The following is a 20,940-nucleotide window of genomic DNA, read 5'->3' as shown; positions in this document are numbered from 1 at the left end:
CTCAGGCCATTGCCGAGACAGAGGGTGTGGAACTAACAGGAGTGTACGCTCACTGTGGGAACACCTATAACTGCAGAGGAGTTGAGAAAATACAGGCTGTTGCCCAGGAAACCACTGACTTGACTCTGCAGTTCATGGAAAAGTATGGCAAAAAAGACCAGTAGAGGCCAAGCATGTCATATGTAACCTGCTACAGAGAATGATTATGGATTTTCTAATTTTTTGTAAATATAATTTGGTTTACTTTTAACTGGCATGTACTAGTGTACCAATAGCTTTTTAAGGAAGTCCAATTGGACTCACTGTAGAACTTGGATGCTAATGTTGCTTCATGTCTACTGGATGTGTAAATAGTCAACTGTTTGCTAACATGTTTGCCATATTACCTTTTATATGGTAATATGTCAGGGTTGTGTTTGCAGATGGTTGCACTGCCCCCAAATGGACTAAAATGTAATTAATTCAGATTTAAGTGGTATTACCTTAATGCCAGTTATCACATTAAGGCCTCAGCGCAAGTAAATAATCTATTGTCTTTGTTTCCTATGAAATGCTGTCTTGATATAATCATTCTGTAAACTTCTCTGGGTTTGTTTTTGGGCAGACTAAAGGTTGTTGGCATCACCTGTAAATCAAGCATTGGCTCCACCCCTTCCTGTAGTTACCCAGTCAAAGACATGGCGCAGCTCAGCGAGGTGCATCCTGGAAACTATGCCTTCTATGGTGTGTGTATGGATATTGCTGTTGTATCAGTGTAACAGTTTGTGTATGCTGGTTTTTTTTTTTAATTGAAATTAGCGTACTGAAAAGCTGTACTAATAAATGAGAAAGCCCTAAAAATATTGTAAAAAAATTCAACAGTGATGATGCTTTTTTGTGTTTTGTTTTTTTGCTATCTTCTAGATGTGCAGCAGTCTGTGATTGGCTCGTGCAGTCTGGAGGATGTGGCTGTGAGAGTTTTGACGAGAGTCATCGGACACTGTCCTCACAGGAACCAGCTCCTGATTGACTGTGGATGGTGTGGACTCAGGTACCTTCATCAATATTGTTCAGCCTGCTTTTTGGTTGCACAATGGACTTCACCTGCTTACCGTTTTCTGCTGACATAATCCTTAATGATGTATAATAGCATACTTATAGGGATACTTTGCCGATTTTAAACCAGCTCTGTGTCATCTTAGTGTGGGAAGTGTGTGCAGATGAACGGTGTGTGGCCTCCCCTCACACACCGTGAGTGATGTTAGGGGAAGGAGTTTGAGGGCAAAAAAATAATAACTTATTCCAATTAATTTACTCTCAATTCACCTATAATGCTCCCCAACTGGAGCAGATACATTTACACAACACATTTTTTACTCACAACTTCATTACTGATTTTTCTTTATATCATCATTGCAGCTACAGTGAGGAAAATAAGTATTTGAACACCTTGCTATTTTGCAAGTTCTCCCACTTAGAAATCATGGAGGGGTCTGAAATTGTCATCGTAGGTGCATGTCCACTGTGAGAGACATAATCTAAAAAAAAAATCCAGAAATCACAATGTATGATTTTTTAACTATTTATTTGTATGATACAGCTGCAAATAAGTATTTGAACACCTGTCTATCAGCTAGAATTCTGACCCTCAAAGACCTGTTAGTCTGCCTTTAAAATGTCCACCTCCACTCCATTTATTATCCTAAATTAGATGCACCTTTTTCAGGTGTCTTTAGCTGCATAAAGACACCTGTCCACCCCATACAATCAGTAAGAATCCAACTACTAACTTGGCAAGACCAAAGAGCTGTCCAAAGACACTAGAGACAAAATTGTACACCTCCACAAGGCTGGAAAGGGCTACGGGGAAATTGCCAAGCAGCTTGGTGAAAAAAGGTCCACTGTTGGAGCAATCATTAGAAAATGGAAGAAGCTAAACATGACTGTCAATCTCCCTCGGACTGGGGCTCCATGCAAGATCTCACCTCGTGGGGTCTCAATGATCCTAAGAAAGGTGAGAAATCAGCCCAGAACTACACGGGAGGAGCTGGTCAAAGACCTGAAAAGAGCTGGGACCACCGTTTCCAAGGTTACTGTTGGTAATACACTAAGACGTCATGGTTTGAAATCATGCATGGCACGGAAGGTTCCCCTGCTTAAACCAGCACATGTCAAGGCCCGTCTTAAGTTTGCCAATGACCATTTGGATGATCCAGAGGAGTCATGGGAGAAAGTCATGTGGTCAGATGAGACCAAAATAGAACTTTTTGGTCATAATTCCACTAACCGTGTTTCGAGGATGAAGAATGATGAGTACCATCCCAAGAACACCATCCCTACTGTGAAGCATGGGGGTGGTAGCATCATGCTTTGGGGGTGTTTTTCTGCACATGGGACAGGGCGACTGCACTGTATTAAGGAGAGGATGACCGGGGCCATGTATTGCGAGATTTTGGGGAACAACCTCCTTCCCTCAGTTAGAGCATTGAAGATGGGTCGAGGCTGGGTCTTCCAACATGACAATGACCCGAAGCACACAGCCAGGATAACCAAGGAGTGGCTCTGTAAGAAGCATATCAAGGTTCTGGCGTGGCCTAGCCAGTCTCCAGACCTAAACCCAATAGAGAATCTTTGGAGGGAGCTCAAACTCCGTGTTTCTCAGCGACAGCCCAGAAACCTGACTGATCTAGAGAAGATCTGTGTGGAGGAGTGGGCCAAAATCCTGTGCAAACCTGGTAAAAAACTACAGGAAACGTTTGACCTCTGTAATTGCGAACAAAGGCTACTGTACCAAATATTAACATTGATTTTCTCAGGTGTTCAAATACTTATTTGCAGCTGTATCATACAAATAAATAGTTAAAAAATCATACATTGTGATTTCTGGATTTTTTTTTTTAGATTATGTCTCTCACAGTGGACATGCACCTACGATGACAATTCCAGACCCCTCCATGATTTCAAAGTGGGAGAACTTGCAAAATAGCAGGGTGTTCAAATACTTATTTTCCTCACTGTATCTAGTGTTATTATTGGTCTTTAAACCCTTTTTTGCTCACTGCTCTCAGTCTAGATGGAGCTGGAAAACTTCCCACTGGATATGCTGTGATTGAAGGACACCCAAACCTTAAGTAAAGCTATCTTCTCGAGTCTCTAGTCTTAATACTAAACTTAAGTTTGGCTGGAAGTTCTGATGAAATATATTTCCCCCCAGGTTGTTGTCTATGACCCAGGAGCACGGTAGAGTGGAGCCCATCTCAGGACTGCTGGACTACAGCAAATACCCCCTGGGCTCTCTGCTCACACTGATCCCTTACCATGTTAGTACAATTCAATATGGAGTAAAGCTTAATGCTGTGTTGGTTTTGTTGTGACACTCTTCTCTGGTTTGACCCTGTCTCTGTTCATTTTTTTTTTTTTTTTACAGTCGTGTGCAACTGCAGCGATGCATCCCGTGTACCATGTGCACTCTGAGGGCCGTCTGCTGGGGAAGTGGACACCAACACGCGGGTGGTGAACAGCTAGCCAACTGTTCACTCATACATGACCATGTTAGGATAGCTAAATGAACACTGCAGAAGGACTTCTTGGATCTACTCATGTCACCTGTAGTTCATTCCAAAATACAAGTGTAGAGGTATTCCAAACCACTGATTAAGTAATACGTAGTACTTTTTCTAGACCTATTTCCCCAAATGTTTTATCTAAAGCAACATGGGGGGAAATATAGAAAAAAAAACCTGTATGTTTTTAAATGATTGAAATAAAAATAAAAACTTTTGGACCATGTTTTCTTCTAATCATTTCATCAATGCCACCTAAAAGTTTTTTTAAATGAGTCAGTATTTGAATGTCAATACTAAGACCAAGACGGCAGCAATGGCTGCTGTCAGTATGTGGGCACTCACTGGAGGCTGAAAACAATGATACTAAAGTTAGCAATTATCTATATGTGCCAGCTTGATGGTAAAACACAAATACTATGAAGAGCATGGGTTACGACTCTTGACCATACACAATTGGATGTAGTCTAGATAATTTTGTCTTAACCTCTTATGTTTGTTTTAACCTACCTCTTTCAGAAGTGTTCATTATTTTTTAAATAATCATTATTTAGCTTTGTACACAATCTTCAGTTTTGGATTGTCTCTAAATGGTATTACTTAGAAAGAAGCTTGCTCACAGTGTGTATATATACTGCAGAAGTATAGTCAGAAGTATAACAATCATGAGCCTGTTGAGTGGGTATACTACTAAATGATCCTTGATAATATGTTTTCATGGACTAAATGTGCAGTGACTACCACGGGTTCTCTTGAATATTGGTGGTGGATAATTGTTTCTGACTACATAAAACTATCATTGTTCTTACAATAATAAGTTTGCATATGGTTCATTTCTAATATAGGTGTCATAATGATAATAGGAATAAAAATAACAGTAAAGTTTAATGCCACTTTTAACATTTTTATAATTATTATTAACTATCATGTATTATTATTGTTATTATTATTATTATTATTATTATTATTATTATTATTATTATCATACAACTTTGAAATGGAAGTCTCATCAGCGAGTGTGCGAAGTGCATCTTGGGAGATGTGGTTTTTACTGAAGCTAACGTTCTGATTGGCCACCATATGACCTTTTGCTTGTCATGTGGTTTAAAAACTTCAGGAGGATGGCGCGGAAAGTTGTCACACCACACAGCGTAGCTCTCAGTTTATGAAAGTTTTGTTTACATTTTCTTCGGGCGGTACTGACTTGTTATCCGGTAAGTTACCGTAGCTGAGACATATTTGGTTACTGTTCCACTTATTTTTTTAGACATTCAATGTGCAGCCGCTGTCCATTGTTGCTGACTGTCCACAGAAAACTACACCACACTGCACTGTCAGCTAACATGACGTTATCATGACTGATAGAGCCAAACTAAATTAAAAGCAGTAACGTTAAAGCATGTCACCTTGATAAGCGAAGTCTGTGTGTTGTGTTTGTAAGACACTGCTGAGTAGTTAGCTTAGCTAGCCACTGTCACACTATGTTTTATTTCCCTTTAGTCATCATGAGTGTGTTGGAGGTGAAGTTCATTGGTGATGGAGATGCTCTGGAGCATATCGTGGACAAACAGGAGGGTAAGCAACACAGTCCCTATACTTCTCCAGCTCAGATATTTTGTTTGCTATAAGCACGTGGTTAACTACTCTGTCTCAATAACTGCTGTCTGTCTGTCTGTCTGTCTGTCTGTCTGTGTATAACTAAAAGGTGTGCAGAGCAACAGTGGGTCTGTTCAGAAGATGGTAACGTTTAAAAACCCAGCTGGACGACGGACCAGAGTGGATGCAGAACATGATGGGGACGAAAATGAAGTCCTTGATGAGCAGAACTATGTCCAAGCTTTAGGAACAGACAATGCAGAAGGTAAGTGAGGCAACTGATTTTTTTCTTTTTCTTTTTGTGGGTAGTAAACTTGCCCTTAGTCTACCTGTCAGGTTTGTTTTTTTACAGCAAGGTATTTCTATTAAACCTTTATTCAGCCTGCTGCTAAATAATATATTAAAAAAAATCCCCAGCTGCAATTTAGTATGCACTTAGTTGCCAGTTTTTTAAGTACACCTAGCTAAAATGAATTATGTCTAATACAACAGCCCTGCAATAAATCCTGTCTTCATGGTCAGGTTATAGTGTTTGTTTTTGTTGAAACAGTTTTACAGTTTGTGTTGCTGTTGAGTTTTTTTATTTTACTTCTCATATGTTATTTTGCTCACCCCATTTATATCAATGGGAGTAGACTGAGTTATATACAGTATTAAAACATCCTATTTTCACAACTGATCAATGCTGGAATTAACACACCAACTCCAGTTCCTCCTGGTACAGCCTGAATGGGCACAAGGCCATTGTATTTATTGCTGCTAATCATATGCATACCGTATTATCATTTAATGAGGTTAAATAATTTCCTTGGTTTTACAGAAGACGAGGAGGGTATGTACAGAGTGGCTGGATCCTCCATTTTCACCTTTCAGAAAGGCAAACGTGGACACAGCATGGCCCAGACTGGTGAGACCGTCCATCCTCTTGGATTGCATGTCATCAGCTGCATGCATCAGATGATTATTAACTTGGTTTTTAGGATGTTACACACTTTCTCTTTGGGTTTTTACAAATAGCGAGTGAGTTGGCTCGGACTCCTGGGAAAAGCGTGACCTTCAGCACGACCCCCAACATTGAACCCTCGACTCCCACCCGAACAGGCCGCAGTGAGTTCAGCAAACTTTCCTTATTTTGACTTACTTTTTTATATACAACTAAGTCTATTCTTTCTGTCTTTGACTAGACCACAGAGGGGAAAGCAGGACACCTCAGAGGGTGAGACTAGAAGGAATTTGTTTGCTTAACTTCTCATATACACGTCAGATCCAGCAACCTTTTTTTTTTTTTTTTTTTTGCTAATGTTGCCATTTGGCAGAGGCAGTGGCAGAGATGTTGTTTTCTCAGTGTTAACTTCTGCTTTCTGTATGACAGAGCAAGAAGGTTCAGTTTGTCTCCACAACACCCCACAGGCTCAGGAAGAGAATGACAAGTGAGTGTAACATGTTACAATGGAAGACGATTCTCTTGTTGTTATTTAAGTTAGACTTTAGCTAAGCTGTTTTGATACTTTCAGCTCCGAGCATCCGATCAGACAGCGATAGCGAGCTGTCTTCCTCTGACTCTGGGGAAGAGGAGGATGAAGTTGGGATAGAGGAAGAGCAGAAAGTAAAGAAAGAAGACAAGGAGAACTTGAAGACTCTAAGAACACCCAGTAAATGTTCATCTGCAGCTCTCTACAAGACTCCTGCCAAGAAGAGCAAGACTGCTTCTGAAGTACCCAATCAGCCCAGTATGATTGAGGAGTATTTTGAAGCCCATGGCAGTTCAAAGGTCTTGACATCAGACCGCACGCTAGAGCGTTTACACACACCTAAACTTGACAGGGTCAGTATATAACAGCCAGTGTTCTAAATGCGTTAAATGAGCTGTGCTCCCGTGTTAATAAAGTGCATCCTTATTTTGTGTTTGCAGGAGACGTTGGTCCAGCTTTTAGAAGGAAAGCCGTCCTGCTGCTCCAAAGAGATCCAGCAGCTCCACAACAAACACCGAAAGCACTTTAGCAAATGGATGTTACAGTTACAGTAAGTTTGGTTTGCACTTTCTTAAATCCATGCTTCATTGTAATGTTTTTGGTACAAGACAAAAAGTGTCTGTTTGCTTGTATAGGTTGGGATTCAGTGTGCTGGTCTACGGTTTGGGCAGCAAAAAATCTCTGCTGGAAGACTTCCGTGTATCTCACTTGGCTCAGGAAATCCACCTCGTGGTCAACGGATTCTTCCCTTCCATTACTCTTAAATCAGTCAGTATACACAGACAAATCTCTTCAAAAATAAAAATGCTTTATTGGTACAGCCTCTACACTTGGGACCAAAGTAGAAGCAACAGTGTGCAAGGAACAAGGCTTGTGATGTTCTGGATTTTTTTTTTTTTATTGTCAACAAATTTCATGAAAAGACCAAAACCAGCAATGCATGTGTCCTACTGATAAGTAGTTTGTGTGTGTGGCAAACGACTGATGCATCTTATTCCTCTGTGCTATAGAGCTCCATTGTGCAAAAACTATTGAAACACATCAGTGAGCCATACTGTTGCACTGGGTGACATGAACAAAGGCACTGTAGTTTATTTTCAGACAATCACAAATACACTGTCCTGCTGAAGAAAATACTCACTGCAGCATCAAATGGGTATTAATCCATAGATAAAAAATAGTCTAATAAATGCATGATTTCCTCCTGACATTTTCCAAATAGTGTCCAGCTGTTTTAGCAAAATTACTTGGCCTTGCTTAAAAATTAAACTATGTATTTATGACCCAGCTCAAAGATTCACAATGGGCATGGAGCTGAGTGCCACAGACTAACACGGTGTTGTTTTAGGTCTTTTCACAGAATTTAGTTGCCACCCTTGTGGTTTAAAAGAGCTTGAGCAATACTGATAAATGGTAGTTTTTGTTTTCTTCTGTCCTTATCGTACTATGCTTTCGTTGCAGATCCTAAATGCTTTGACGTGCGAGGTTTTAGAGCACCAGGGAAGTTTCCGGACCCCCTCAGACCAGATCCAGTACATCACTCAGACTCTCAAAGACAGTGAGTGTGTCTGTCAATTGTCTCTGTCTTAACCCTTGTGTTGTCTTCCCTTCAACCTTAAAAAATGGTTTTGATGCCTTTTTTTCAGTTTGTTTTTGCTTTTTCCTACGTTTTAAATTTTAAAATTTTTCTTTTACACATTTTCAGCGTTTATTTCTACGTCCCATATTTTCTGATATAAAACAAAAATTTAAAACGGGTCAATGTGACCCGAAGTCAACACAAGGGTTAAGCTTGTGTTTGAATTCTGTGTTTTACAAGTAAAGCATGTCCTTGCAGGCCCAGATCTCCATGTATACCTGCTAATCCATAATATCGACGGACCAATGCTGCGAGGAGAGAAGACCCAGAGTGCACTGGGGCAGCTGGCATCTCTGCCCAACCTGCACTTGGTGGCTTCTTTAGACCACATAAACGCTCCACTGGGTGGGTGTTTGTAAGTGTGCGTGTACTGCTGTGTTAATTATATTGAATTGTATTCTTGTAGCTGAATCTTTCCTGTGTGTTTCCAGTGTGGGACCAGTTTAAGCAGAGCCAGTTTAACTGGTTGTGGTGGGAGTGTGTGACCTTTCAGCACTACGCAGAGGAAACGTCATATGAAAACTCGCTCCTGGTGCAGCAGACTGGCGCTCTCGCTCTGTCCTCCCTTACACACGTGCTACGCAGCTTGACACCCAATGCAAGGTACTACATTCACCTTGGCATAATTAACTATCAGAGCTTTTAAGTGGTTGATTAATTGCTTCAGTTCTTCATGGCTCTGTCCTTTTTTTTTTTTTTTTTTCAGAGGAATTTTCAAACTGTTGGTGAAATTCCAGCTGGAAAACAAAGATAACCCGTCATACACAGGTGCACACACAAAACTTAAACATTCTGTACAGATTGTTCAGTAAAATGTTGCTTTATGATTGTAATATTTTCCTATTGCCATGTGCAGGATTGTCATTCCAAGATTTCTACCAGCGTTGTCGCGAGGCGTTCTTGGTGAACTCTGACCTCACACTGAGGACTCAGCTGACTGAGTTCAGAGACCACAAACTGATACGGACACGCAAGGTGGAGTCCTGTTTGACTTTAGAGTTCCCATCTCTCATTCAGTGCAATAACTCTGACTCGTGTGTCTCTCACTTACATTTATTCCCATGATTCTTCAGGGTGCAGATGGTGTGGAGTACTTAATTGTTGCCGTGGATGCAAGCACGTTGATGGATTTCCTAGAGAACGAAGAGGATGACTGAGAGGAGAAGGCTTTAGACTTGTATCACTTACACTTCATCCACTGACTTTACCAGCAAATGGATATTTTGGTTGAATCGGTCACTGATATAAAGGCCCTTGAGCCCAGCTTTCAGGCTCTACAGTTTAAATGAATGGCTTGAATCTAATTATTGGTGAATTGTTTCACTTCTTGAAATGCCCCATTATAGCTCTGTGAAATTCACATCTTGTGTTTTGATGCATTACATGTTTTCAGCTAACATCTGTGTAATTAAATTCCACATATAATGGATTATTGCAATTACATTTTTTTAATTATAGAAATAGATTTACATTTAGCAAAACGTACGTTTTGTTCAAGGTTTGTACAAGGCAGGTAGGCATGCTGCTATTTAAAAAAAAAAAAAAAAAAAAGTTATTTAGTACTTCTCCACATGTGAAATTGTGTAATAAACGGGAGAGAGATCAGTGAACCAAATCAAGTGCCATGCATATTGCAATCGAAAGGTAACGGGTAAGAAAGGCGGTGTTTAAGGATCTGTATTGTGAGCCCCAAGAATGAGGTTAAATATGGAAAGAGGCGGGAGAGGTTTGGCCCTGAGTGCATGCTATAAAATGTTTCAGTGTTGGATCTCGGGAGTTTTTTGTGTCTTCAGTGAATCGAACAGCATCTCTGAGTCCAGTGTGTAGGTTTGCAGTCTATTTTGGGTAGCTGTGTGTACAATGTGAAGCTCCTCTTCATCCAAATCCTTCAGCAGCAGCAGAACTGCATCAAGAGTGTGTGTCTGAAAATATAATTTAGGTTATCATTTATTTCCTAAGATTAATAAAAAAAAATATTCCAAGTTTTTAAGTATATTAAACATTTAGAGTTCTAGGAAGCAATGTTCAGAGATAAGAGGTTACCTTTTTCATTGATGGTTTATTTTCTCTGGTTGATGGAGAAGAAAGAGAGGGGAACTTGTCTCTGGAGAGGGGCTTCATCCCCAACTCTTCCCTGATTTTGCTAAATATAAAAATCAAGAGTGAAATGTTTTTACCTTGACAGACTGTTTTCAGCCAGTGCATGTTCTACTTCCTGTAACTTTTGGTATCAATCCACAAAGCTTACTTGGTCTCCTCCATGTTGTAGTTAAGCGAGTCATTCTCTGTCTCTGCATCTGGAAGTCCATTGGTGGAAGGCTGGTTTTGAACACTGCCTGGGGGGGTGGTGACTTCTTCACCCTCCATGAGAGCAAGTGCAAGCTCATCCTCTGTCACTACTGCAACACCGACACAAAACACACAAGTGTATGTACAGTATATCCTGTATATAATACACATATGCTTCATTAAAACAAATGTTTTATCTAACCACCTTCTCTCAAGTCATACCAAAGCTATGCATAGTTTTACTCCAGTCAACACAATAATTTGAATGCCTTTCTTCCCATTGTGGGTGCAAATAATTTCTAATAGTCACATACACACTGCACACTCACCTTGGTTGTCAAGCTTCTGGAGGCGAGGAAGGCAGCGCAGTACAGTGAGGCGATACTGAATGGAGTCAGTTCCACAACAGGGGTTCTCAGCCAACCAGAGCACTCTGAGACGTGTCAAGGTTCGCAGATGAGAGAGCTCAGAGAGTGAGGGAATATTGTTCTTCCTCAGGTAGAGCTCACATAGAGACAGACAGCCAGCCAGAGAAGAGAGAGATGAGATGTTGTTGACACTACAGAGAGAGAAAAGGAACAAATATAGAAGTCAAGGATTCTTGGATCATCTCAAATGATTTGATGCAAATGTAACAGTATCATCTGTGTCAAACAGTATCTCTGTGTGTGAATGTGTCAGAGAGACACATAGCAAAGAGTTAAATAGACCAACCTAAGTGTCAGCACCTCAATGTTGGCCATTTGAGTGAAGATAGAAATCTGCAAAGACAGAATATAAAGGAACACATATTGCATAAATATATGCATACAACTTAAATTAAAACAATAAAAACGAGTAAAAAAGTCAATTTGAGCATGAATAACGTGAATTCAGTGTCAAACCTAATATGATATATCCATTAACCGTATACTCACATCAGTCAGGTTGCATCCCCTGCAAAAACAGAATGTAACGTTAACTTACCACAAATATAGAAAATAGAGATATACAAAACAACCTGTACCTTTCAACCTACATCGACATGTAAACAAAACAACAACAAAATTACTGACAACTGTTATGCTACAATTTCAACACCTACCAGCAGTTCAATTTCTTCACGCTTTCCAAGTCGGAGGCCTTTGCCTTCGCGAGAACCTGTTTTCGTGTTAGCTTCATAGCATATCAACTAACTAAGCTGCCAGGAAAGAATATTTTTAATACACTATGTGTTCACAAAAAACAAAGACCGCATTATGACAGGCTAGTCGACAAACATTTCAACTCAGCAGCAGGGATGTCGTTTCCACATCATGAATACGCATGCGCGTATCCACTGTGGCGTCCTTAGTTACAATAATTTCCTGTATTATTATTGTGTACGTGAAGATTTTATTAATTTATTTTTTGTTAACAAAATATGCAAGCAACACTACTCCTTGGCAATAGTCCATAGTATTGTAAACGATGTATAATAGTAGTTATATGTTGTAGTAGCCTCTGCATTCCGTGAAAACTCAAAGTCCCACAATGCAGTGTAAACGACTGGGTAAATCGCGCCTGCGCGGTAAGCAATCCCTCTTTGGACCTACGTCTCCACTGAAACGATGGTGAGCCTAGAATGTCCCCTTCCAAATCTGTTTCAATCCGACAATTCCTGTGCTCTAAATGATATAATCACATAGTTGGAAAGCTCTATGGTGTCTTTGTTTGTTAGATTTGGCCGTTATTTGTGTTGATTTTGTGATTATAGCAACAAGTAAAACGATGTTTTCGTGGGTCTAGTGAGAGAAATGGCTGCCACCATTGCTAACGATACTCACCAAATCCATGTACCGGGTGGGCTAGTTATATTAGCATGCTGTCGGTCTCTAAATTCTAAATGCTATGTTAATTTAGAGGGCCTGCGGTTTTTAAAGTAAAATAATATGGTATGCTTCATGTCTCAATATAGTTTGTCTCCTCCAAACCTGGCCCAGGTTATAAACAATTCAACCCTATGTAGCTAGATGGCTAACGTTAACATTTTGGTGAGAGGAAGCGGGTGTAGGCTAACGTTAGCACCCTGGTATTACGGCTTCTGCAGTTTAATGACGTGTTGAATATTTACAGTGATGTGAATAGTGTTCCCCAATACATTTGGTTGGCAAAATCAACCTGACTGGCCCTGTACGGGGATATCTAGAATATTTGGATATCCTGCAAGAACACTTCTCTGTGCACTCCTTTACCCTTGTAAACTTACTGCTTGAAAGTTCGGTGGCAGAGCAGATGTCTGTAGTATTAACCACGTATATCAGAAATGGTTACTGCTTGTACACCTGCATTAAAATGTCATATTGTATCTTATTGTGTATACATCTTGTCCGCAGGCCAAGCGTACCAAGAAGGTGGGGATCGTTGGTAAATATGGCACGCGTTATGGCGCGTCGCTGAGGAAGATGGTGAAGAAAATTGAAATCTCCCAGCACGCTAAATACACCTGCTCATTCTGTGGCAAGGTAAGGAATATCTAGATATCATCAAAAGACTTAGCTGTAACTAATTCATGATCTAGCAGTGTGACTATTACGTGTATGTAACGTTACTGCAGCTAATGGCACTGGTTTTTAGTACACAATGTTTGGATTTGTCTCTGCAGAAATGGGAAAAATACAGTTTTGTAACTGTTATTAATGTGCTAATTTGATATTGACAGACCAAGATGAAGAGGAGGGCTGTTGGTATCTGGCACTGTGGGTCCTGCAGAAAGACCGTGGCAGGAGGCGCCTGGACATACAAGTAGGTTTCTTTCTGCTTTGCTGTAATTCTGCCATCAAATCTGGCAACGTGTACTCACCCAAACGGATATTGTTGCTGTGGATATGTTCATATCCATTAAAAAAGTAATTTTGGTTTGGGGGCTGCTGCTGCTAAGCCAGTATGGAAATTGATTTGAGTAATTTCCCGGTCTGGATATTTGTGAGGACAACAATATGCAAAGCTTCTAAGCTAATCATTGGCATCTAAATGTTATGAATGTCAGTGATAAGCCTGTTTGTGCAATATGGTTCCAGGGTTTTCCTGGCTCAGAATGGGCCTTTGAGGGACATGCACATAACATTGTATTACAAGTTTCAGTCTCAGATTAATTTGTTGGTGTGATGAAAGGTGCAGGGATGGGACAGTGAATTGATGCAATATTCGTTGGATCAATCAATATTGCCCATAAGCTCTGCAAACAGATCTATTAGATACTTTGACCATACCATCCAGGTTTTTATGTAAAGAAAAACGCAATTCAGCAGGCAGGGGACTATTAAAAATATAATGCAATAAGGCGGCTTTCACATCAGGGACCTGGGCCCTGACCCGAGTACACTTGGAACCAAAGTCCAGTTTGTTTAGTGTGAACACTACGTACCCGGGCACGGTTGGTCGATCCGTGCCCAAGTCCACTTGAAAAGCCGGTTTCTTTCGAGTAGGCTACAGTTCGTGCAAACTCCTGGATGGTTAGCATCAGGTGTGAAAACCAACCTTACCAAAACCTACAAATCAATCTTGCATACCTAGACTGAAGCTTGTAAACTGGTTTCATATGTATGGTAAATCTCAATTACTCAAGAATTGAATCAGCCCTCTCAGATGTTCTCGTTCAGTGAACGTTTACAACATCGACATGTCAGTGGAGAGAACCAAAATACCCAGTAGAAAGCCTAATTGCAATAACATAGCCATGGCCCTGCCAGACCACAATATGAAAACTGATTGGCGGCTGTGCCAAACTATGACAAATGCCTAAAAACTGCATTATTGCATTGAACAATGTCTGAACCACAAAGCAACTTGCTTACTTGCAGATGTATTGTTATGGGTTATCTGGAAAACTTTTTATGCTTAATACTGTTCATGAAGGTGTTCCAAAGGTTCCTTAAATCGCCTGCATGACCGTGACTACTTTTTCACGACTTTAGTTTTGTAAATAAGTAAAGACTGGCTCTTGAATAGGATGGGAATCTCTTGACAGTGGAAGTTGGGAATATTCCTTAAAAGGCATACACAAAGTATAAGTAATGTTTTTTTGTTTTGTCTTTTGCAGCACAACTTCAGCTGTCACAGTCAAATCTGCGATCAGGAGACTGAAGGAGTTGAAGGACCAGTAAACCAGTGCAAGAGTCACTGGTGGATTTGGGACTTTTTCTATAATTTAAACGACCTGGACACGGCCTCAACACCACAAATAAATCAGTCTGGAGCGGAATTTTGTGTCTTTGTTCATCTGTTTTATAATGTAGCAGAAAATTAAAACTTGTGGGCTGTAACCACAAAAAGATGCCTCACCAAAGAGAGAAAGGGCTCTACAACTCCTAGTAACTTTGCATATAATAGCTTTTCATTGTAGATAGCTTTAAATAGTTCCACAACCAGAAGGGGTTCTCCTGACCTGCAGTTTCTTGGCAGTAGACACCTGCGCTGTTTTTTTTGCAGGTCAGATAAATGACGTATGTTCGTTTGTAATGCTCTACCACAGCGCCCTTTGCCTGTTGAATCCACAGCACATTAAAGAATATGGACTCTGGAGCAGAAGGTGAAATATTTTTACTGAATTGATCAACAAGGCAAAATAAGGTTCATTGAAATTATAAAAGGTAATTTGATAAATACTTGTGCAGAGCTTGCTGGTGGAATACAGACCTTTTTTCACAGCAGATATTTTGACTTGCCAAACAGGTGTAATATAATAATGGCTTTATTATATGCATTTGCAATTTCGTACCCCTAGTATTGTAAAGTAAATACTCAATGTCCATGAGAGGCAATTTGACTTGCAGTCAGAACAAAAGTCTAAAGCATTCCATACAATACATACCTATACAATAAACCCAAACATAAGTAAGCGCCATTATTGATGGCACCTGTGCATTTCCTGCAGTGGCCAGTCAGTGTGTGTGTTGTGAAAGATTTATCACTGGTACTGATCAGTGTTAATAGTGCCATACATACTGTATATTACTGGAGTTTGTATATTATCACTGATTGCAAATAAGCAGTACAAAGGTTTTATTTTTATGCTAAAAAATTGTATTTATCTTCAGCACAGGCGTGAATAAACATACCTACAAATAAGCATACACACAATACAAAATTAAAGTGAAATAGAAAAGACAGTGCATGGGTGTTATACAAGAAAAATTAGAATATATACTTTTAAGTTCGGGCATTTAATATTTATGCAATATATGTTTTGAATAATTCTTGAAACATAACTGTTTGCCTCCTGGCTATCAGGTTTCAGGAATAACTCGCCCGATAAAATTGATGATAAAATAGGGAAAAAAAGAGTCACAGAATTCTTGGTTTAAAATCTTTGTCACACTAAATATGCATGACTAAATAAGTAACAATTACATTTCAGGAAATGTCAAGAAAAACATACAATTTCAGTAGCTGATTATATATATTTCACACCATATTTATTATATTAATATGGTCTATACATGCATTGAGGAAAATTAACCCTGTAGGTAACAGTTACCTGTACCTTCCTGAAGATATAGGTAACACCATAGACATATAAAGCACCCACCGTAAAATGTCAAGCAGTGTCGTGCTTTTTGGCTAGGTAAATGCTAGATCGGATCCGCTAGATGTGTCAACGTGAAAGGACGTTCCTCATGACCCGCCTTATTCTGCCTCTGATGGGCTTACCCTGGTATTCTTACCCTAACCATAACCAATCCTCACTCCCTATGCCTAAACCTAACTACGTCGATCATGTGTTGTAGCATATCCGATTTAGAATCTTCCCTTTATATCCGTGCTTTCCCTCAGTAGTGTTATACTACTATGGCGACGTCCAGTGTTTTCAGACCGGGCTTGTTCAACCATAAAGTTGCAATAGTAACGGGTGGCGGGACCGGTATCGGTAAAGCTATCTCTGCAGAGCTGCTGGAGCTGGGTAAGTGATGCCGAGTTCTGGGTCAAGACATGTTTTTCATAGAGCAGACAGTTTGAAGTGAACAGCAGCGGACTGACAACTACAGCCAAGTGAACTTTGACATAGATAGAATTCTAAACCTGTTCCAACCTTACTGTCACACCAGCAAAGACCTTGAAATTGTGACACCTTTTAAACACTGTGGTGGCTCAGGTTTTGGTAACAGCTATTAAAGTCAAGAATGTGGCAAAGTGTGATAAAAACGTTTACAGTGTGTGGCAATATAACAGTAATATTTAATATCCTAGTCAGGTCACATAACTAATGGTAGAGCTGGGCAATATATCAATATTATATCGATATCGTGATATGAGACTAGATATCGTCTTAGATTTTGGATATTGTAATATCGTAATATGGCATAAGTGTTGTCTTTTCCTGGTTTTAAAGGCTGCATTACAGTAAAGTGATGTCATTTTTTGAACATACCAGACTGTTGTAACTGTTCTATTATTTGCCTTTTCCCCACTTAGACATTATATCCACATTACTGATGATTATTTATCAAAAATCTCATTGTGTAAATATTTTGTGAAAGCACCAATAGTCAACACTACAATATCGTTGCAGTATCGATATCGAGGTATTTGGTGAAAAATATTGTGATATTTGATTTTCTCCATATCGCCCAGCCCTAACTGATGGGTTACAGAATGTGGTGCAACATCTGGACCAAGTATTCTGTTTCCCCCTCGGATTTCAGTAATTGAGACTTATTTCACCCTCCGCGTTTGTCATGCCTAAATAAATACCAAAGAATGACTTTCATTTGTTGGCCTCACATGATTGAAACGTGTGAATGGTAATAAATGTTGCCTCACAATATGGAATTCAGTGGAACTCCCAATTGCTTTAAATTGTATCTTTAATTTGGAGTCATCCATGAAAAATCACAGAACAGCAAGCAATTCAGTGACTATTAATTGTGGCCAACTCATTGCAAATAATCACATCAAATAACCAAATCATGATTATAAAAAATGTGTCCTAAAGTGAACAGACTATCAGTACTGTTATCATAGTTTTTTTGTCATGGCTAACTATTTTGTCTTCAGGTTGCAATGTGGTGATCTCCAGCAGAAAGGCAGAGAGGTTGGAGGCGGCAGCTCAGGAGATGAGACAAAAACTCCCTGCCTCCAGCCCTGCACGTGTCACTCCTCTACCATGTAACATCCGAAACGAGGATGAGGTGGGCCTACACGTGCATTCAGCCTCTGGAACTGCTTCATGTTGATGTTGTCAGTGCTTGATCGCATGTTTTGATTCACCGGTGCTGCAGGTGAAGAATCTTGTGTCGTCAGTGCTGAAAGAGTTCGGCAGGATAGACTTTCTGGTGAACAATGGAGGAGGTCAGTTCAGCAGCCCAGCAGAACATATGTCCTCTAAAGGCTGGAAAGCTGTGGTAGACACCAACCTGACTGGAACCTTCCACTGCTGCCAGGAGGGTAAGATGCAGACAGATAGCACTGGCTTAGTGTGTGTTTGATAAAGCTCCCAGTGTGACTTGCTGTTCTATCCACACAGTCTACACTGCATGGATGAAACAGCATGGAGGTGTGATCGTCAACATCATTGCTGACATGTGGAAAGGCTTCCCAGGCATGGCGTAAGCAGCACCACCCACCACATTCACACATGAATTTACAACTAGCCCACTTTTCTCCCTTTTGTTGAAACACTGTATCTCCTCTCCCTGATAGCCACACAGGGGCAGCCAGGGCAGCAGTGGACAACTTAACAAAGAGTCTGGCAATTGAGTGGGCATCCTCAGGAGTCAGAGTCAACTCTGTTGCACCTGTAAGGACAGGGTTAATGCAGAATAAGTGTTGGATGTCTTTCATTTTTTAAATTGAAAGACATGTCTTTTCATTTTTTAAATTTAAATTTAAAATCTGTCCATTTATCTGGTTGCAGGGCACAATCTTCTCCAAAACTGCAATGGAGAACTACAAGGAGTTTGGACCAAATCTTTTCAAGATGTCTATTCCATTATGCCCTGCAAAGAGGCTGGGAGTACCAGAAGAGGTGTGTAACCATGTAGTGACACCCTCAATACCATGAGGAAAGGCACCCATTAAACTCAGAGCAGTTTTGTTATATTTAAAAAAAAAGTCTAATTGTTTATGGGATTATCAACAAAGTCCCTTTTCATACATCCAAAGTCCTGGCTATACCTTGCTAAAGTAAACATACAAACATCTGTCTTTTTGATGACACTGTGTTGTGGAAAGGGCTAAACTATATAGAGAAATACACCGTAACATCCATAGTAGTTTCTTCAATTATCAATGTCACAGCAAGTGTTTATTTAGGTAAATTCCCTGTTTAGTTGTCTAATGTCTAATTGATATCTGTCACATTCAACTGCATGATAATGGGAAGTCAAAGTGAATGCTCTCAGTATTTCAGAAAGCATCCTGTGAAACATATGACATCATAATGATGTTGTAGAGTTCATTTTAGACAACAAAGTCATGTATCGTGATTGGTATGACTAATAAGAGAAAATAAATATTTGGTAATTGAGAACAATAGTTAATAGATTATGTGCTGTGTGTCTGTGGCTTTGTTGCATTGTCACAGGCTGTAGTGATTTCTTCTGGGTTTTTTCTAAGTTCAGATCTCATCAGCGGTGTGTTTCCTGCTTTCCCCTGCTGCCTCCTACATCTCTGGAGCCACCCTGAGGGTTGATGCAGGGCAGAGTCTGTACCACTCCATGTGGGAGATACCCAGTACGTACATTTTTATTTCAGAAAATAATCCACCTGCACCATATTCTGCTGTGCATTACGTGATTGCTCTGCTGATAAGGTAGATCTCAGACCGTCTGACAGACACAGAGCCCCGTTTGAGACTCTGGTCTCTGAATGAGACAAAGTTTAGGGAAGTGGCTGTACGCTGCTCTACATCGGAGGTGGAAAACCGAAACTAGATCTACTGCAGAAATACACGGAGCACAAATGGGACACATCTGCCGCAGCTTCTCCACAGCAGAGCGCGTCCATTATAAACCTGAAGCTGCACAGACCACGGAAGGCGCGCTGCAGCAGCTCCGTGGTCTGTGCTGCTGCTCGTCTCTATTTTTACAGCGAGAGTGGACACTAAGCGACACACAGGTCTGCTTCAGAGCTCCATGAGGCTGAGGGGGCGCCCTAGGATGATCATGTTTAATAAACATGATTTATTTCACTTGTCATTCTAATTCTATTATTAATGAGAAGTAGACCTAAGGGCAACACGGCGCCCCCAACACATTTGACGCCCTAGGAAATCGCCTAGTTCGCCTATAGCAATCGCCGGCCCTGCAAACTAGTATACTAAATCCTTGTGTGTTTTGTGTGTTCTTCCCCAGACCACAGTGCATGGCCTGAGGCTCCAGAGGGGGAGAACCTGGATGCTCTGAAGGACCTGCTCAACCCACAAAGCAAACTCTAAATCACTTTTGTGGCATAGTCTGAGCCAAGTGCATAAACACACATATACACACTTGGACAACAAGCATCATGGACATTGAGCTGTACAGGCACCACAGACACTGTCAAAGAAACAAGACACCATAGTGGCCTGGTTATATTGAAAGATGGTGTGATAGATTATTGCAAAAAATGTACATAATTGTATGTAATTAATAGCAACATGATTGTCTGATTGTGTCTGACTGTTTGATTTGTGACAAACTGTTGAAATGTATGTAGAATATTTTTCCAGTGCCTTTGTAAGTTGGTAGGTTAACATGCAGTGCTTTTTAACCCAAGTGCTACAAAGTCCTTTACAAATGGAGACAGAAACAACCAAGGAAAATGGCAATGATAATGATTAAATCTGCACTGTTTTAGTGTCTGAGGCGGTTTCAAAGTCAGGAGCTGCAATGTCAAAAGCAAGATCACCTTTAGTTTTTAGCCTGGACCTTGGACTAGGCTCCTACTCTGATGAGATGGGAAAGCAGCCTTTTTTTCTTCTTTTTATTTTTTACAGGGACCTGATTGTGTTATTCTTTGTAAGTGAAACATTTGTGATGTAGATGATCATTAAGAAAGCAAAAAAATCAGTAAAGCATGCAGAAAGTTTGACATTGACTGTCTTATGATATAGTTACTTTTATATCCTAATGTATCACGCTCCCTTTATTTTCTAATATTTAAAGGGGAAACCGATAAGTGAAGTTCATTGTTATTAAACTAATGGCTAATGAAAAGACAAAATAAATATTTTTTGTCATAAAATATATATCTGCGGACTATTATAAGTCTGTCAGCACATTGATAATTGTTTAAATTGGATAGAATGTAGTGATCTGAACAGTAATTACGAATACAGTATATAGTTACATATACGAACAATATAAATACAAATTACAGTCATATTGTCTTTTAATTTGTTATGCTGAAACAGCTACTTACATAAATTAACATGCTGATATTAAAACAATGCATAAACGTATAG

General features: G+C 40.0%; 5 protein-coding genes across 7 annotated transcripts in view; 4 read left to right on the top strand and 1 right to left on the bottom strand.

Annotated features, from left to right (window-relative positions):
- The window catches only part of zgc:162816 (uncharacterized protein LOC571260 homolog), a 6,075-nt gene extending 2,307 nt beyond the window's left edge, over window positions 1–3,768 (top strand). For both annotated transcript variants that reach the window (XM_031306888.2, XM_031306889.2), the window contains exons 5-10: window positions 1–142; window positions 605–723; window positions 904–1,030; window positions 3,048–3,110; window positions 3,194–3,299; window positions 3,407–3,768. The exon at window positions 1–142 is cut by the window's left edge and continues 39 nt beyond it. In XM_031306888.2, coding sequence (XP_031162748.1) covers window positions 1–142; window positions 605–723; window positions 904–1,030; window positions 3,048–3,110; window positions 3,194–3,299; window positions 3,407–3,496 — 647 coding nt within the window. In that variant the 3' untranslated portion in view covers window positions 3,497–3,768. The remainder of the gene's footprint in view (window positions 143–604; window positions 724–903; window positions 1,031–3,047; window positions 3,111–3,193; window positions 3,300–3,406) is intronic.
- Window positions 3,769–4,597: 829 nt separating this feature from the next.
- orc2 (origin recognition complex, subunit 2) lies at window positions 4,598–9,676 on the top strand. Of its 2 annotated transcripts, none has more exons than XM_031306876.2 (16): window positions 4,598–4,756; window positions 5,043–5,117; window positions 5,248–5,403; window positions 5,962–6,045; window positions 6,156–6,245; window positions 6,323–6,354; window positions 6,511–6,568; window positions 6,653–6,963; window positions 7,051–7,160; window positions 7,246–7,378; window positions 8,072–8,168; window positions 8,448–8,594; window positions 8,681–8,852; window positions 8,956–9,017; window positions 9,106–9,224; window positions 9,323–9,676. In XM_031306876.2, exons 1-16 carry the CDS (start codon window positions 4,708–4,710, stop codon window positions 9,404–9,406), a joined length of 1,779 nt encoding a protein of 592 aa, XP_031162736.1. In that variant the 5' UTR covers window positions 4,598–4,707; the 3' UTR covers window positions 9,407–9,676. The 2 variants fall into 2 exon arrangements, with proteins under 2 accessions (XP_031162736.1, XP_031162735.1); XM_031306875.2 differs by having other exon boundaries at window positions 4,599–4,756; window positions 5,959–6,045.
- Window position 9,677: 1 nt separating this feature from the next.
- cfap410 (cilia and flagella associated protein 410) lies at window positions 9,678–11,849 on the bottom strand. The gene is made up of 7 exons (XM_031306877.2): window positions 11,623–11,849; window positions 11,456–11,474; window positions 11,253–11,299; window positions 10,868–11,097; window positions 10,498–10,648; window positions 10,293–10,392; window positions 9,678–10,171 (listed from the first exon to the last, which is right to left on the bottom strand). The coding sequence occupies exons 1-7, from the start codon at window positions 11,697–11,699 to the stop codon at window positions 10,007–10,009; spliced, it is 789 nt and encodes a 262-aa protein (XP_031162737.1). The 5' UTR covers window positions 11,700–11,849; the 3' UTR covers window positions 9,678–10,006.
- Window positions 11,850–11,874: 25 nt separating this feature from the next.
- Window positions 11,875–14,760, top strand: rpl37a (ribosomal protein L37a). Its single transcript, XM_031306854.2, has 4 exons — window positions 11,875–12,130; window positions 12,893–13,021; window positions 13,219–13,301; window positions 14,599–14,760. Exons 1-4 carry the CDS (start codon window positions 12,128–12,130, stop codon window positions 14,660–14,662), a joined length of 279 nt encoding a protein of 92 aa, XP_031162714.1. The 5' UTR covers window positions 11,875–12,127; the 3' UTR covers window positions 14,663–14,760.
- A 1,469-nt stretch (window positions 14,761–16,229) lies between these two features.
- Window positions 16,230–20,723, top strand: pecr (peroxisomal trans-2-enoyl-CoA reductase). Its single transcript, XM_031306853.2, has 8 exons — window positions 16,230–16,458; window positions 17,553–17,686; window positions 17,777–17,942; window positions 18,022–18,103; window positions 18,198–18,294; window positions 18,412–18,522; window positions 19,118–19,229; window positions 19,850–20,723. Exons 1-8 carry the CDS (start codon window positions 16,347–16,349, stop codon window positions 19,930–19,932), a joined length of 897 nt encoding a protein of 298 aa, XP_031162713.1. The 5' UTR covers window positions 16,230–16,346; the 3' UTR covers window positions 19,933–20,723.
- Window positions 20,724–20,940: the final 217 nt, after the last annotated feature.

The sequence above is a fragment of the Sander lucioperca genome, chromosome 9 (genome assembly GCF_008315115.2).
Source record: "Sander lucioperca isolate FBNREF2018 chromosome 9, SLUC_FBN_1.2, whole genome shotgun sequence".
In the NCBI taxonomy this organism is placed as follows: Eukaryota; Metazoa; Chordata; class Actinopteri; order Perciformes; family Percidae; genus Sander; species Sander lucioperca.
The sequence above is the reverse complement of the archived record's forward strand: the minus strand, read 5'-3'. Positions and strand labels throughout refer to the sequence as shown.

Coding starts and splice junctions, on each gene's coding strand:
- orc2 (XM_031306875.2), top strand. CDS start 4,708: ATGAAAGTTTTGTTTACATTTTCTTCGGGCGGTACTGACTTGTTATCC. Junction 7,379..8,071: donor CTTCCATTACTCTTAAATCA/GTCAGTATACAC, acceptor CTTTCGTTGCAG/ATCCTAAATGCTTTGACGTG. Junction 8,169..8,447: donor CACTCAGACTCTCAAAGACA/GTGAGTGTGTCT, acceptor ATGTCCTTGCAG/GCCCAGATCTCCATGTATAC.
- cfap410 (XM_031306877.2), bottom strand. CDS start 11,699: ATGAAGCTAACACGAAAACAGGTTCTCGCGAAGGCAAAGGCCTCCGAC. Junction 11,098..11,252: donor ATTGAGGTGCTGACACTTAG/GTTGGTCTATTT, acceptor CTCTCTCTGTAG/TGTCAACAACATCTCATCTC. Junction 10,649..10,867: donor CCAGAAGCTTGACAACCAAG/GTGAGTGTGCAG, acceptor TCGGTGTTGCAG/TAGTGACAGAGGATGAGCTT.
- rpl37a (XM_031306854.2), top strand. Junction 13,022..13,218: donor CCTGCTCATTCTGTGGCAAG/GTAAGGAATATC, acceptor TGATATTGACAG/ACCAAGATGAAGAGGAGGGC. Junction 13,302..14,598: donor GGAGGCGCCTGGACATACAA/GTAGGTTTCTTT, acceptor TGTCTTTTGCAG/CACAACTTCAGCTGTCACAG.
- pecr (XM_031306853.2), top strand. CDS start 16,347: ATGGCGACGTCCAGTGTTTTCAGACCGGGCTTGTTCAACCATAAAGTT. Junction 18,104..18,197: donor AAAGGCTTCCCAGGCATGGC/GTAAGCAGCACC, acceptor TCTCCCTGATAG/CCACACAGGGGCAGCCAGGG. Junction 18,295..18,411: donor GAGTCAACTCTGTTGCACCT/GTAAGGACAGGG, acceptor ATCTGGTTGCAG/GGCACAATCTTCTCCAAAAC.